At 38.2% G+C, this 17,359-nt stretch overlaps 1 protein-coding gene across 1 annotated transcript in view; it reads right to left on the minus strand.

Moving 5' to 3' along the window:
• Positions 1–390: 390 nt before the first annotated feature.
• Positions 391–17,359, minus strand: part of TPCN2 (two pore segment channel 2) — a 29,749-nt gene continuing 12,780 nt past the window's right edge. The window contains exons 11-25 of the mRNA XM_069857427.1: positions 16,688–16,785; positions 16,291–16,372; positions 14,866–14,952; positions 14,129–14,248; positions 13,616–13,675; positions 13,399–13,527; positions 12,739–12,788; positions 10,468–10,567; positions 9,459–9,530; positions 6,659–6,732; positions 6,224–6,314; positions 6,028–6,110; positions 4,924–5,005; positions 3,239–3,324; positions 391–2,551 (exon numbers count right to left, since the gene is read on the minus strand). Of these exons, the coding sequence (XP_069713528.1) occupies positions 2,473–2,551; positions 3,239–3,324; positions 4,924–5,005; positions 6,028–6,110; positions 6,224–6,314; positions 6,659–6,732; positions 9,459–9,530; positions 10,468–10,567; positions 12,739–12,788; positions 13,399–13,527; positions 13,616–13,675; positions 14,129–14,248; positions 14,866–14,952; positions 16,291–16,372; positions 16,688–16,785 (1,293 nt within the window). The 3' untranslated portion in view covers positions 391–2,472. The remainder of the gene's footprint in view (positions 2,552–3,238; positions 3,325–4,923; positions 5,006–6,027; positions 6,111–6,223; positions 6,315–6,658; positions 6,733–9,458; positions 9,531–10,467; positions 10,568–12,738; positions 12,789–13,398; positions 13,528–13,615; positions 13,676–14,128; positions 14,249–14,865; positions 14,953–16,290; positions 16,373–16,687; positions 16,786–17,359) is intronic.

The raw sequence follows: 17,359 nt of genomic DNA on the forward strand, positions 1-17,359 counted from the left end.
TACCCAGTGACATACATTCATTTTCATGATTTATACAGTTATTGCCTAAGACTTGTGGTCATTTACACCTTCCAGTACAAGTGACGTTAGGTACCACAACTTTGTATTAAATTCCAATTACACGTTCAGGCAATTACATAAGCATGAAACAGGTACAAGACTAAGACCATTCCCTTCTGTGGGAAAGCATTCTTCACATCTGTCCAGATACAAAGACTGCGTAATGAAGACATTTGTGATGTTTATAATAATCCCATACCAATTTGTGTTGCTTTGGTAGATTGTAGTGGAATGTAATGGCAAAAAAACCCCTCTCAAACATCCTTAAAATACAAAAAAAAATAATAATAAACTTGCAGGCAGACAAAAACTGGCCACTTCTCTTGGCAAGGCAATGCTACTTCTCTGAGTATTCAAAAAAGTGGAAAACAACAATCAAAAATTCAGTAAAAAGGTAAAATAGAAGACTTAACCGCTGTTATTAAGTGCTAACAAATTGGTAGCAGTAGTGACACCATGCTAGAACAAGCAGAAACCATCCTTGTGTAAAACCGTACTGAAAAAAACATAGCCAATTCTAGAAAAGCTGTGATTCCGATGCCTCTATCTACTTGCCATTATATGTGTTCTAAGTGCATGACTGAAAATAAGCACAGTAATGGTACTGAAACAAGTGCAAGTGAATTACTGGTTGGATTATTCCAGAACAGAGACAAGACATTGAACACAAACAGGAGCAAGTCTTAAGAGGCAAGATTACAAAAGTAAAGAAAGGTTGCTGGAGTGACTCAGAGCTCAGTTGACATTTGTTCTACCAAAATGCAAGCTACAACACATTTTTTTCCACAGCACAAGGAAAATACAAGCAGAAGATAACAAAACAGACAAGAATCACTACACAACTTCTAAACAGTGAGACAACAAAAAAACACGCTACTGAGCTGAAACATCATTACAGATGATTTCCTCTCCGTTATGCAGGAAAGAAAAAGGTGAATGATTAGAGAGGAGGAAACGTATACCGGATGACTACTTGGCACTTTTAAAAAATGCCTTGTTGTCTAAAAAAAGGATCAAATACCTTATAAATAGTAACGGTGTTCTACAGCCAATTACCTTCCTATGTCTTTGTCAATGTAGATATGATTGCAATAACATCTACTTTGGCAACAAGCATCTCAATGACAAGGACGCACCCCAAAGGCTGGGTTCATTTTTACAGATCAAACCAGCATTTTTACAGATCAAAATAGTAGCCAGGACTGATTTTACATCTCATAGTGATTTACTAGTTATGTGATGAAGATACAAACAGACATACCTTTTTTAGATGAATACTAAGGGAAAATGAAAAGCATGTGGGCATGGCTTACTGTTAATTCTCCATTTTAGATTTGTTGACAACGTTATACACCCAAAAAAACACTTCCCAGGTGAAAGTTAAGTTGTATACAGCATGTGGTCATTATGCCATAAAAGAATGTGATCTGGCAGCACTGATTAAGCACTTTCAATTCCCACAGACGCACATGAACATTTGAACTGCTAAGCAGTTTGATTATCCCATTCAACCTTTTCTTCTCTTCCCCCTTGAAGTGGGAAACTCACAGTGATCACAGTGATACATTCCGGCCAAAGTTCATTCCCCTCCACTTTTTCATGGAACGTGATACAGTGGAGAAGAGGACTTGGAAGAAAGAAGTTCTATAAAAGCAACATGAGAATATTTACTCTAAAGGAGAGCTCAGTTTTACCACACTGAAAACCACGAGTGCAATTGCTCGATTCAAAGTTATAACTGCCCTCAAAGTCACCAAGCATGATGCAACCACTGTGAACTGTACGTCAAAACAAAGAAAAAGAAGGTGCGTGAAGCAGGCACTCCCTGTTACTGGGTTGGAATTGATTGTGTTCTGAAGTGATTAACTCCTGAAAATTTGGTAAAATAGGCTGGTGTCACATTTCAATAAAAACAGTGTTTCAACTCTGACTACAGAAAGATTAAGGATTTCGTTCTGGTCCTGCCTAATCCATTCAAAATTGCAGGGAACAGCCCTTGCCAAACTCGCCTACCAGAAAATGCAGTTCCAGGGTTTTTTTGTGCTGAAAAAAAAGTAGTAGGCTTAGTGGTTACAAAGTTCATGTTTTAAAGTGCACTGCCATTCTAAACACACTTTCCCTTCTTAAAAAAAAGAAAATAAAATATTCTGATAACAACAGGTTATAAAAATAACAGCTGTAATAGTCCTCTAAAATTGCAACTTAAAATCAAGTCAAACTAGCAAGATTCAAGTCTCCTCAAAAAAAAAAAGATATGAACCAAAAATAAAAAACCTCTTTCTGCAGAGAACTGCGAAGCAAAACCTCATATCCTGGCTCTCTCCTAACAGCACCTCAGAAAATGCAGTCAGTTTCCTTCAGCTGACAACCTCAAGAAAACAGAGGTCTAAATAAATCAGTCCTTCCCACCAGTCACCTACATAACTGCAGGTGTGGGTGCTGGTGAAGTTTTTCCATCAACTCTTCCTCTGTAGGTTCTTCCAAAACATCTCTACAAAGAAAATACATGAGTCATTAGAAGCAGCAAAAGGGAACTTCTCAGCATTTGTTTTTGCAATGCATGGACTGAGATGTAACGTTTCGTTCTTGAAACAAGGAATTAAAGTTACAATAAGTTGACGCTCCCTAAAGATGCATCTACTTGCAAGTGATCCATCCTTTACAGATGTGTCATGGAAACCAGCAGCTGTTTTCCCATAAGAAGCAGGGAAGCAATTTCCTGCACACAGTACAATACAACTGAAGGTCAGTAGATTTGTTTTCCTGAAAAAACTCCCAAATGAGAACACGTTCCCAGTGCTACTATCCAATGTGCACCAGAAGTTCCACTTGTGCATGATCATCAAGTATCAACTCACCACCCACAACTTCATAAGCCAAGAACATACATCACTTCCTTCATCATCCCCTTTCTTCTGCCTCTCACCAGTCCCCCCCACCGCCCCCAACCTCTCCTCACATAACGCTATGGGCAGGAAGCATATAAAGGTTAGGCTACCAAGTCAGCTTAGAGCAGGTCTAACTAAAGCACTTCCTGAACTTCTCCAAACTAACAGAAGAAAACAGTTTGAGAGGAAGGAAATAGAAGACATGCCTTTTATCCTCTTGCAGCCAAAGCACTCTCTTTAAAACAGAGAAATATAAACTTTAAGTGATTATCAAGCCTAGTTCAACTCACCTGAACATTAGTTCAACTGTCCTCTGGTACTCAATATCTGAAACAGGCTCCCGATGACAGCGACGGTCCCACTTGTGAATAAAGTTCTGGAATGTAAAAGGAGCAGGAAAGCAAATTAAAAGCTACTTCTGGTGACATCAGAACAGAGGTTATATCAGTGCAACATATTTAGGGGTAAGTATGGGGGCAGGAGACTTGCTTTTAACAGAGTGGCAGAGCAATGATTTATTTAGGCATCAGCTACTTACTGGCTGCAAGTCACTACCTTATTCAAGCCTGTTACTCAGCAATGAAATAGCTTTCTCATCACACATCGAAAGAACAGTAGAGCAGAGAACAGCCCTGCTGCCTTCTACTCCTAGCAAGGACTGCCTCCTTGAGATAACTGTGTGAACTACTCACAAAAGTTCAGCTGTCTTGATTTTTTTTTTCCCCCTCTTAAAAACTCAACAACATATAAACATACTCTTAGTCCAGCTATCACAGCTTAAACTCAGCTTCTGGTTTTGTCATGTTCCCTCACCCATTTTTAATTACTCTGAAAAAGCAATACCTAGGGAGCAGACAGAAAGCTACTCAAACAAAAAAACAAACAAAAAAAAAAAAAAAACAAGGGAGAAAAATAGTGACATCCTACTTTCCTGCTACAGAACGCTACATCTTAGCTCTTATAGCAAACTCTGGCCACAGCCCTACAGAAGTAAGCAGGTAGAAGACTTCACAGGATTAGCCTCCAGCTAGAACAGAAAGACTTTTCTGAAACGCTAATTGGCAAGATTGAGGCTCGGCATGAGACTCATACCTAAATATCTGTCTAAATGTTTGCCCTTCTTCCTGAAACAGTAAATTTTAGTTCTCAATGCAGTCAACAACAAGACCCCCTCCAAAATAAGTTTTAGTAGGTTTTAAGATGGGGTGAGGTGCCCTCTACAGGTACTCAGTTTCTTCCACTACTTAGAAGTCTACAATGATTAACCTGGAGTAGATGGCTGTAATTAACATTCCCTTCACCACCAACAATCCAAAAGGTATTTGGATTTGCAGAGAAGTACGCACACATGAGAAGCCAGCAGAACTATATGTTCTTCATGGCACTGCTTAGATACCTACATTTCCACAGCTGCTTTAAAATATTCTACAGGATGATCCGTTCAAACTAAGATATCAGAAACACTCTACTAGTGCAAAACTGATAAGGGCAGTAATTCAAATTGGGTGGGAAGAAACACAGGATAACCAAATAAAATAAAAATATATAAATTTAAAGAGTTAATTTCATTTTCTGACAAATCAAAATGCAAAAAGCATGCAGCTTAAATAACTTATAAATAAATGCTAATGTACAGGAGACAAGCGGTTTTATAATACTTAAAATATTTTTCATCTTTATGGAGTGAGCAATAATGGCAAATGCACACGCCCAATGGAAGGCAATCAGATTTGTGAAAAAGCTGCAAATACACTATACAACTGCCTAGGAAATTTCCAATATATATTTACAAAATATACAGTTGTCTGTTGAAAGAAAATGATTCCTCAATGGAGGAAGGGAAGCAAGGAGAGAGATGAAGTAAGCACTTAAACAAACCCAATGGATTTTTCCCAAGAAGTTGTCTAGGTTCTTTTCATTTCCCAAAAAAATCAGTACCTGTCTTCAGGACCCAATACCAAACACACTTCCTTACCTCTAGAAGTAAAGCTACAAAGAGATTAACCCAGATGACAGAGGATATCAACCACCAGGCTACGAAATAGATCTTTGCCCACCTGCAGATCAGATTAACAGACGATAAGTAAAATAGACAGCAAATAACCTCAGCCTGAAAATGACCAAAGAGAGCCATGAAATCACATTTTTCCTTGAAATATAACATTACCACTATTTTCTTAATGTGAAAGAAGGTCTTAAGATACCTAACTGAACTCTGAAGGGACAGAAAAGCAGCCTAATGGAAGTTCTTCTGGATCACAGCAAGAGATAGCAGGCTAGCATCTTCTTTGAGAGTGATCCAAACCGTAAGCACAGGAAAGAGGGCAAAAACATGGCAAAATACCTATGAAGCTACCCCCCTGATGCTAACCATTCGCATTTCTTGAGCCAGCAGTAGCTTCTATTCTTTGCAGATCCCAACGGATTTTTCATGATTTGTTCAGTCCTCACCAGACCATGTTAAATTTTAATCGCACACAACAGCCTGGAGAAGAGCATTCCACAACTTAACTACATGCTGGGTTAACCAGCCAAGGATCACTGGAACAGCTCAACCCAGAGGCTATCCAGTTCATTCAAACATTCCCCTAAAGTAATTAAACACAAATGAAAGATATGTCCAAGTCTTCCAAGTCCACAAAAAAAACTGTTCACCCGCAGAGAAAATACAGAAGCAGGCCAAAATTAATTACAGCAATTAATTAATATCTCATTTATATGAGACTAGCTTTGCAGCGAGAGCCACCCACCCAATAAACATTGTAAGTCTGTTGATAATACGCTTGGTATTTACTCTTTTTTGAGCAAAATGACTACCAAGCCAGTTTCCAATCCCTCTGAAGTGTGACCATGGATTTCATAACATCCACCAAGCACTAGACCAACCATCAACTTACACAAGTTAAAGAACAGCCACAGATTAAGTTTATTTCCTATACAAATGAATAGACCCAAAAGAAAGGCAAGTGGCACCCCTCTTAGCAGATGGCAGGAATTGTGCTAAGTGTATAATCCCTATTTGGTTACCTCATAAGCTAGATTTATATGGAAATTTTTCAGTATTATTACAGCTACTTACGGGCTTGAATATCTTGAAAATGCTTCCAAAAAGACCTGCCAGTTGTTTACCACCATCACATCCCAGAGGGTCACTACTGCTGCCTAAATAACAAGAGTAGAACAGAGTGGCTATATCACATGAATTCTCAGAAAATGAGAGGAGGAGACAAGCAGAGAGGGAAAAAGGGACAGATTCCATCAATGATCAGACTCACAGCAAAGTCATCAAAGTTGTTTGGCCAGTATTCCAGCTGCTCATAGGTCCCACACAGCAAAGTGCCATTATCGTATGTGGTATTGACAGCACTAGAAGAGAATTACAGGCTGATGGGAGCATAGCTTTCTACATAACATACCTTAAAAATAAGCAACCTTGTAGAAAGTTAAGTATCTCACAAAAAACAAAGGAAATAGTCAAAAAGTATTTAAGCTACAAGAAAATAAAATCTCAAGCTACAGATAAGCGTTCATGCTATTTTAATATAGCAAGAAGAAACAAACCAAGTAACAGATGAAAAAAGTCTGTGTAACATTGAAAGGAGGGTGGGTGGCTCCAATAATAAAGGAGGGGGAAGGGGAGAAGTAAACAAATAACCACAAACAAATCAAAGGTTTGAAAAACAAATGGATAATGATGTTTAGAATGTTACCTGCTATTTCCCGGGGGCACAACAGCACCTTTAAAGAGCATGATGCCAGTTATAGCAAATGCATAGAAAACCACCTGGAAGATATACAGGCAAGTATTAGTTTTGATATGCAAGCAAGTATTTCTGTCACTAAATAAGAAAATGATGCAATTAACATGGAATTCATGTTAGTACCATAGTTAGATGAATTTGGTCAAGAATAATGACAGAGCTATTAAAGTGAAAAAACTTCTCAATGTCTGTATTATTCAAGTGTTTGCTCCTACTTTTCAATATGCTATTTAACTTTCAGTTTCAATTAAATAATTTTATTTTATAATCTATTTTACTTTTCTGTATCTCGATGCTGATATTTAACTACTAATACTGCAGAATAATGACTTAAAACCAAAAAACAGTACCTGTATTTACAAGGAAAAATCTAAAATATTTGGGGAGAATTGTGCATGATTCAGCGATAATAAGGTTCTACTACCCTTAACTGAAGGACAAAACTAAGTATTTTATGTTACATCAGCATCTTTTTTAAAAACGTTATGTTAGTCTAAAAATAAAGGTTTCCATAACAAAAAGGATTTTGGTACTTCTGTCTCAAACTTGTTAGAAAAGCAAACCTCTTGAATTTAAAGATATACCTTTCACAGTCTTTGCCTAGGGGATTCTGCATGTTTTATCCTAGAAAGATAATTCTAGAAATAATCTACAACTTCACTCCTCTGAGTAAAAAGCCATTTGTCCTAGGACAGCTTGAAACAAGACAAGTTTTCCAATGAAGTCATAGCTATGCATTTTGCCACAAAACAGACCCAAGACAAAAGTCTGGGAGGAGGAGAAGATAAACTGCCCTGATCTACGATCAACTGCACTTTGAACACCACTGGAATAAGTTGAAGCTGACATTCCACAGCCTGCCAGAAGATGGGGTGTCTGGCTTGATAATAATATCTTTTTCAAAGAAAAAAAAACTATCTCACCAATTAATGAATGTTTTATCAGCACATGTTCCAGGCTAACATATTTGACATCAGCTGGTAATGGAGTCAGAATTCATTGCAGTCAAAGTTCAGTGACAGCTTCCATGTAAGCTCAAGTGAAAGCCAATTAAATCATTGGAAGCAGCAAAAGCTGTGGCAGACTTGCCACAAAACTGGTGCAAAACTATGATTTGCACTCCTGGGACTAAAGAGCAATGGGCAGCAGACACTTAAACCATTTCATGAGCATTACATGCATCTAACATTCGTGGGTAAAGACACCACATAGAAACACTAATGCAAAATTCCTAAAAATAAATTCAAGCATATTACTTTAGGCTCCTGTGTCTTGCAGTAATGAAGAGCTTCCAGTACAATGTAACAGCCCAGGTGCAGCCACACCAGTTGCAACACAGCTTTGGCATCTGAGTATAAATACAGGTACTGTTTTTTTGGTTTTAAGTTACTATTCTGCAGTATTAGTAGTTAAATATCAGCACTGAGATACAGAAAAGTAAAGGAGTTACAAACTAAAGCACCTCAGCCCATAACTGTGCTCTCACAGGGCTCTGAAATACAGGGCTCTGTCAGATCTAGCAGAAATGTCAACCTCTGCCTCCCCCACCTATCCACCACACAACTCTACCAGCCTCTGAGAGGGGTGACAAGCAGATATGTGCTCTTTTAGCGTGGTACTTAACTGAGAAGTGGCAAAACTAGCAAAACTGCAGTCAGCCTTCAGATAGCTCATTCATTCATTGAGTAACAAATTGAATAACAAAAAGCTTTTCATTATACTAAAGCTGTTCCTATCACAATGCAAGATCGACTTTTAGACTCCTAAGCTGTACTTTCACCTGCAAAGGCCAACTTCCCAAACCGTGCACTCCCAAGGGATTTCTCAGTTTCAAGAGCAGCTCCCTGGGAAGCGGGACTTGTGCAGCACAACAAAGTTGTTACTGACTTAGCTGTGCCCAAACCAGTATCTTTATTTCCAATTGCAACAAGCATTTCCAGACTGCAGTTTAAGCCCCCTCTCCTACAGATAAAAGCCGAGATTAGTAATTACAAAAACAGACATTCTAGGTAAATTGTGTGTTAAGGGTACAGACTAGAACAACCTTTTAGACAACACGTAATACAGAGCAAATCCTTGGTCTCAAGCCATTAATTCAGATTAAGGTATCCTAAAAAAACCCATAATCAACAACAAAAAAATCCACCCAGGCCTTCATTTGCTGTACCAGGAACACATTGCCGCAATGCTAGAAACTCAAGAGCTGGGAAATGCAGGATTTATGTAATGGACATCATGCACAGTGATCCGTACTTTAATCATATGTTTACACAATGTGCTCTACACAGACACACCTAAAACAGAATGGCAGAGGCTTGTAAAAATTGCGTCCAAACATGCTATCTCAAGATCTTCTCAACTGAAAATAATTTTAAAGTTGGTTTCCTATTTACTTTAATAGAAACAAGGCAAGGTAAGGAAAATTAGGCTACTTTTAGCACTGGATGAATTTTCATTTGAAACTAGGTATCCAGTCTGAGGCAAGTACTCGGGTTTTAAACGACCTTTCAAAGGCACTTGTAAAGGAAATAGATAAATGCGGCGCTATCACCGTGTGCAGCTCATAACAGAACAGGAGTTTGTTGCAGCCTTGCAAGACAGGCCCTGAAGAAAAACTGGCTGATTAAGGTGAAGCGTTAATATTAACAGTGGTTGTCATTCAAAGAACCTGGTTCACTTTGTTGAAGACATACCCTTATCAAACTGCTAACTATAGGAAAGGAAATCACAATTTTGCATCATGACTTACCACAAGGATTCCTGCAAAGGCTCTCAAGTTTTTCACCAGATCCAGCAATGTAGTAACAACCAAAGACATGAACTGAAAAAAAGCAGAATTTTAAATGCTTTTCATCACACTTCCAATTCCTATCAAATTGTTACTAAAAGGACAAAGAAAGACCAACCAGTAAAGTGAGCTATACCTAACTGCAGGTCATTTATTGTATTTCCATGAGATACTTCATATGAAGAGCAATGTTGTAGTTTTTTTTCATATGGATAAGTTTTAGATACACAGAGGCACTGTGACTCACAAGGGCTGTATGCCTAGTAAGGCTAGAACAGGAAAAAAAGCCCACAACTCCAGAGTGGCTGTTTCATGCTTGGTTCACATCATTTCTAGTTCACACTTTCCACAGACATTATGACTTCTGATTACATCAGGTAGATATTTATGGCTTATTGAACCAAGATACAAGTTCTGCACCTGACACAAATTTGGACTTAGCTTTCAAAGAAGTCTAAATGCAAGATTATAACAACTGATCGAACAATTCAAAGTGATTTCAGATTCAAATCAGGTATTCTTGTAGAAATACCTATACTGGGAAAGTGGAAAGAGGGATTCATGCCAAATAGCCCTTTGCATGACTGAAATGTCTGGCAGCATCTAGTGAAAGCAAGTCTATCATCTCCTGAATACAAAGTTCTTCAAGGATATCACTTCCACTCATCTAATTAAGAGTGAAGCACTACAGAAGTTGTACAAATGTTTTTGCATACATTTGCCCACTTTACAATATCAGCATCAATTGCAATGACATCAACAGAACTTCCCTGCCACCTCAACAGAAAAAATCAGCTGAAGAGAGAATGAGTCTGTGAGATGCTGCGCAACAGTCTGGACAAATAGAGCTGAGTTACAATCCCATGCAGGCGCAAGAGAATTGCAATCTACACGTTATTCCGAAAGGCTTTAACAAAATTTACAGTTTAACCAAAAAAGATATCAGAAGGGCAGAGGGATAAACAAACACCTTCATATTAGGAATAATCCGCAGGAACCTGAATACAATTAACATGTTCACCAATCGCACCATATCCCACAGGGATAACAAGCCCATGAACTCGGGTCTCCTACAAAAGATGAAAGAAAATAATGAGTAAGAGAAACAGCCCATGACAGAAAGACACAGTGAAATCTACTGGGCTGCAGGGAACCGAATTCCTCACAACTTTTGGTTAACATCCATTGCATATAAAAAAAAAATAAATATTTAGTTCCTCATGTAATCACTCTTTACATCCTACAACTGGCTAGAACACTGCATCCAGTTTTGGAATCCACATAAAAGAAAGGGACAAACTGCAGCCAAATCAGCAGAGAGCCAACAAGATGGTCAAGGCCTGATACAGCTGTCCTACAAATAGAAGCTTAATGACCTGGGTTTGTTCAGCCTGGAGAACCTTGCTTCAGGAGGATCTAACAGCCTTCTAACACTTACGATGTACTCCTCAAGAAAATGGAAGCAAGGCTTTTTGGTGGCAAGGGACAGCAGGTCCAAGCTGAAAGAGTGAAGGCTCACACTGCTTATAAGGAAGAACTTGCCAACCATGAAGAGAATAAGACAGAGTCACGAGTTACCCAGGGAAGTTGTGCAAGTCTCCATCATTGGAGGTTTTCAAGCCCCACCTGGATGAAGTTTTGAGTAACTTGGTTCAGCCTTGCTTTGAACAGGAGGCTGGACTAAAGATCTCTTGAGGTCCCTTCCAGCCTGAATTATCCTATCTAAAAATCTATAAAATGTAAAAGGAAGTACCTTAATTTAGTCAGCAAGAATCTTAGCTTCGGTGAAGTCTAGTAACTGATGAAGGAAGTGTTCCATTTAATCTAGGGTTTTACATAAGTATATAAAGCTCTTTAAATTGCATGGTTGTATTAAAATATCCAGATTAGTGACCTTCCTTCTGCCGAGAGGCAGGCACCAAAGATGTTCCTTTTTCAAAAACAAGGCAAAATAAAAATACTACAACAGCAAGATACTTCAGGAACTTGCACATTGATATGCAATAATCCTTCAGGGTGTGCTTGGCTGAAGTTACACTTTGTATTTCACTAAGCTAACAGACTGCCTCACCAACCTTCTTCCTTACATGCATATTCCACAGGTGAGATACACATACACTTCAAATCTCAGCCTGAGTTTTAGTTGACTTTTACATCAGCATTCTGGACGCTCCTTTGTCAGAAAGCTGAGCAAGCGGAGAGGGGTGAAACATATTAGCAGTCACAGAAAGATGCTAATAGTCAGATAATCTTTGTTCTGTCCTGAAGATGTTATATCTACAGATGAAGCAACCACCACAGCTCACATCACAAGCAACATCAGGACTCAGAATGACTCATTGGGGTCATATCTGTTGGCAGCGACTGACACAATGATCTTAGTAATACTGGTGCTTCAAGATACTACTACAGTGCCAGCATTGTCTACATTAAAGGATCAAAGGGCAAAATTAAAACCAAATATAACCAATATTAACATCATTAGATTGTTAGCAATTAATATCCTTACGGTAATCATCAATTCCAAGTAACAGGAGTGCAAGAAGTGTCCAAATATAAACCCATTTCCATCTGTAACATATATCAGGTCGCTTTAGAGTAACTAGTATAACTTAAGATTTTTGATTGCAACACAACTAATAAAGCAGCAAAATGTCAGAACGTTACAAATCATCCCTGAAAGTAAGATTCAGGAGACCTTCCAGAAGTCCTTTGTCTCCTCTTTTGTTTTGGTGGCAGTTTTCAAATGTAAGAGATGAAATAACAATTTTAATGTTTTTGATAATGAAAAGAGACCAAGAGTTACCCAAGAACTACTTGAACTTAAGAAAATCAAGATCCAACTGCTCGATATTTCAGTAAAAATAAATGGTTTAAGTTCATAGGAATTTTTTTTACTAAATTTTATAGCACAGAACAAAACTCAGACTTCAATCTCTATACAGGGCTTTGCCAGCTGTTTAGGAATTCATATAATGAGGGTTACAGACAGTCCAATACTGATACATATTAGATTAGAAGCTGTTTGTGTATGTTGTACCGAACTCCTCCCCCCACCTTTAGTAAGCGCAAGTCTGCTAAGATATTATTTTACATTATATTACAAGTTATAACAATGCATCCTTGTCAGATGGATGACAGTCACAGCATAATGACGTAAGCATGTATGAATATGTGTGTATATTCCCCTGACCCACCCCGGATACTGATCAAAGTGCAACAGTTCATAGAGATTACGTACCAACCAGGATGAGGAAACCCATACACAGCAAAAGTAGCAATCTCCAAAGCCTTGAGTTGGGAAAGAAAAAAAAAAAAAAAGAGGCAAAAATCTTACTGAGTAATTCTGAGTTTCAAAGATCATGTAAGTCTCCTGACAAGAAGCAATTTCAAGAACTTTAAGCTGCTAACTTCGCTCAGTCTAAAGCCTTGAAATAGTCATATTTGACTAAGTATTCCCCAAATTAAGCCAATGTACATACATAATCCAATGGTGACACATATAAGGATATGCAATTAATTACATTAACTGTGAATTTGGCTTCATCTGCCACATGGGTTTCAGGCTTTTACCAAATAATTATGATGATGATGGTCTGCAGTTTTTACCTAGATAACGGAATTCCTTATATAATTATTGCAAGAACCAAATATTTCTAAATAACATTAAAAAGGCTGCTTATAAGAAAGTTCACCTTCTCCATCCATTTTTTCTCCAGAAAGGAAACATTAAGAGAACCATTTGCTACCAAAACATTTAAGTCACTGAAAACCTCAATACTGGCTCTCACTATTTGACTCAGCATATTAGTGCTGAATAAAAAGCAGTCCACTAGCTCTTGCAGTTCCTAATCATTCTAGTCAACCAATCCAAGAATACAGAAGTTAACAAAAAGCTTACCAGCAAAATTACAGTCAGAAGTCCATCAAACCTATTACTTGGGTATGACAGGTATCTTTTCAAGCCCATAGCTAGGATTTTCAGCAACATTTCCAGCAGATAGTATAGGATGAAGAAGCAGTTGATGGCCTTTATCCCCCCAAATATAAGAATAAGAATTAGAGTTATTGACATCTCAGTGAAGAGAAATAACTATAGGAATGCTGTTGTATCTTACCCCCAGGAAGAAATCATCTCTTTCAGAAGGCTGCTTATCTGCATCCATCACTAAAACCACCTTAAACAACAAGAAACATTTTATGAATCCACTGGTTTACTGCTGAACAAAACAGATTTTTAAGCATAAAACAGATTTTTAAGCATAAAACAGATTTTTAAGCATAAAACAGATTTTTAAGCATAAAACAGATTTTTAAGCATAAGAACAACACAGACTTTTAAGCATAAGAACAACACAGACTTTTAAGCATAAGAACAACACAGACTTTTAAGCATAAGAACAACACAGACTTTTAAGCATAAGAACAACACAGACTTTTATGCTTTGCACAGACCTTTTCAAGCAGCTCAGAATCTAGTTTTTAACTGCAGGTATTTCCCCTAAAACTCTGCAGGATTAAACCATGCCAAACGCGGACATTGGCTGCAAAAAGCAGTTATTAAAACAGAGACTAGAAGGCAAAAAACAGAACTGAAGTTTGCAGTATGAGAAAAACAAACTATTACTTACGCAGATAGAAATAATGTTTGCAAGGGCTACAACATTCCCTAAGTAGCCAAAGTAGGGATGGCCAAAGGCAAACTGCATTTTCTGCATAAAATGGGATTGGTACTCTGGACTGGGAGGATGCTGAAAAAAACACAAAGGATTTGCTGAGACACAAAGCACAAACATTTCAAGAATGATGCATACCGAATCTCAGATATAAGAAACAGACCTTTCAAAGCAAAACTTTTCAAGGCCTTATGCTAATTTTGGCATTTCAGAAGGAAGGTGATTTCAAGCTCTGGCTGTTAGCAGTAAGAGATCATTTCTGATTAGCAAATGAGTTGGCAATTACAGCACAACACAAGATAATGGCAAAGGGAGATAATGAAACCTCTTTCTAACTCCTATTCCTCATTTCCTTGCAGTGAATCTTCCCATTAAACAAAATACAGAGAGCTCTCCTCTATTTTGTCTGGCCAAATTGCTTAAAAATGCCAACAGAGCAACCAACCATGCGTTTTGTCTATTTAACACTACCTGACAATTCCAAACTAATGTAAAAGCTCCTCAAAGCAACGTCATTTGTGACCATAATTGCAATCCATGAACTACTTAAAAACCAATGACACTTGATCACAACCCACATACAACAAGTTGTGAATTTTGTTTACGTGCTTTATAGAAGAATACTATCACTTATTTTCATGCAAGACCACGCTCAACTTGTGACATTTTATAAATCAATGTCAAATACATACTTGCTTAATGGCATCTTTGTCTAGTTCTTCAAAGAGCTTCTGAAACTCGGCAGCTGACAGCTGGTCACAGGAATATGTTTTGAGTGACTTCACATGAAAGAGAAACATTCAGATCAACACTTGCAACAGATTCATCTTCAAACAGTGCCAACACACTCAGACTATGTTGAAAGTCTAGGAACAGAGATGTAATACAACCTACACCAAGGTATTAATAGTGAGCTCCAATACTGGTTTGCTTTAACACAAAACTGTGGATTTGTCTCACATTTTTTTATATTCCCTCTCTGGGATCACATGCGGCTTAAGGAGGAGCATTTGCTTCTAATACATTTTCATTTTTAGTCTCCTCTAATATTGCTATTATTATGTTATGATCCAGGGAATGACGATATTACATCAGTTATCACTGTTCTGCAGAAGTTACCGCCTGGAAGGACAGAATTATTTTACAGATTGTAACATGAGGAAGACACTTTCACAGCACTGCTAAACACTAACTGCAACTGTAGCACACATAGCAACAAGACGAAAAACCTAAACTTGGATTTTTGTACCTAACAATGCAATAGACAGCTCAGCATAATTGCACAACAAGGTGTTTATTTTCAGGCAATTCTGTATACACAACCCCTACCCCAAACAACACGAGGAAGCAATTCCTGTATACCTCTTCATTCCAGTTCCAACCATTACATTGGATCCAGCCAATTACTGATGCTATAGCCATCAGCTCCAAACTGTCACTTCCTTTTGGTAGAACATCTTACAACATCAACTTGAAAATCCTGCTGCAATGACGTTCTTATAAAGCAACCTTACTTTCGGATAATTGCTCAGAAACAATAATCTCTACACCTCCTATTATAGCTAACTAATTTCTCTAATCTCCAAAAATCGTGGCATGAAGTGCGAAGCTAATTAAGTCTTCAGCTAAGCAAAACCACTCTTGCTGCAGCCTGATACAACATTAATATCTAGATGGAGCAGCACAGCTAAAATCCAATGAAAAAAGACATTTTCAAATGGTAAAGGGAAGTTGCTATAGACAGCAGCTGTAGACCACAGTGAGAAACACTTTACTTACATTAAGTAAAGCTAATTAAGACATTACCTCTGCAAAACAAGTATTTTCATGACACCACATGTCACTACAGGTGAATGCATTCCTTATCACACCAACCAAAGAAGCAGCAACCTTAGGGTGAAATCATTGCCTAGATATAGTTTTTTTATCCTGAAGACCAAAACATAAACAGTCATCGAGCTGAGTCTCTGTTCACACTCTTAACGAAAGAAGCATAAAGCCTACCTGAAAAGATACTACTCCTAGATCAATGGTGTGATTAAGGCAATCTCAATCCCCTGTCCCATCAGACAGTTTGACAGTCATCAACGCAAAGACTAAGAAAACAGAGTTCTTACTCTCATGATGGCTTGCTTGCAGCGAGAATCCATTTCAACTTTCTGCAGCACTTGTAGTAAGGCCCCAGTGCTGACATACAACCTGCATAAGAAAAAAAAGGACGGGCCCTGAAACAGATAACTGTCTTGATGGCAGAAAATAGCTGTTCCAAACGCATCCCTGCCTCTTTGGGTTTTTTTGAAAAGCAGATAAAAATTAGAAGTAGAAATAATAAGAAAACAGATCTCATAAAAGTCCTAAACAGTGTATAATAAATATCCAGTTAAAGGAGAAGTAAGTAAGTGACAAGTAACAGCCATTTTTCAATCCTTAGTAAAGATACTAAAATATAACAAGATGATCAAAAATCTTCTCTTTTCTCCTAGATGATCTACTGTTTCAACATCCTTCACTTACTGTTGTGCATTAGCAGGAGCCTCTTTCAAGGAAGAAAGCACTTCAAACGCAGCCCGGATTCCCAGTCGCCTCCTGAAGAGGGATGACTGAACCGATTTCTGGACAGTGAAAACATGACAGAGGAAACAATTTACTTACACTTGTTTAAAGGAAATCAAATGACAATGATGTAAATAAGACCCAAAAATTATTTACTCCGCCCTTACACAGAACCTACTGCAAGCCTCAGAAAAGGCCATATCTGTTCAGGAAGGCTGGGTTGGTTTTTTTTTATCCCACTGCCAAAGACTCTGTCATTAGCCACTGATCTAGTTGTCCAGATACTGGGTCCGACCAGACAGACACTCCACGGTTCAAAAGGAATATAGAGAGTCATAGGCTTAAACCAATGAAGCCCATTCTTCACAGAAGGACTTGGAGAAGATAAGGGCTACCCAGTTTCTCACACAGTACTATGTCCTATGGTCAGGTAATACACAGATCTTCTGGCACATAGCCTGGATTTCCAATTAGAGATCAGAATAGGAGACTTCCCTAGGCCTTGCTCCCTTCAAGAACTCTGTGTACAAGAAGGAAGGAAGCAAGCAAATGAGCCTCTAGAGTTCAAGTAAACATCCAGGTCTGGGTTTATTTTTAATTCTGGATTGCATAGGCACATGCCTGTTCTGCAGA

The sequence above is a fragment of the Phaenicophaeus curvirostris genome, chromosome 5 (assembly GCF_032191515.1).
Source record: "Phaenicophaeus curvirostris isolate KB17595 chromosome 5, BPBGC_Pcur_1.0, whole genome shotgun sequence".
Taxonomy (NCBI): Eukaryota; Metazoa; Chordata; class Aves; order Cuculiformes; family Cuculidae; genus Phaenicophaeus; species Phaenicophaeus curvirostris.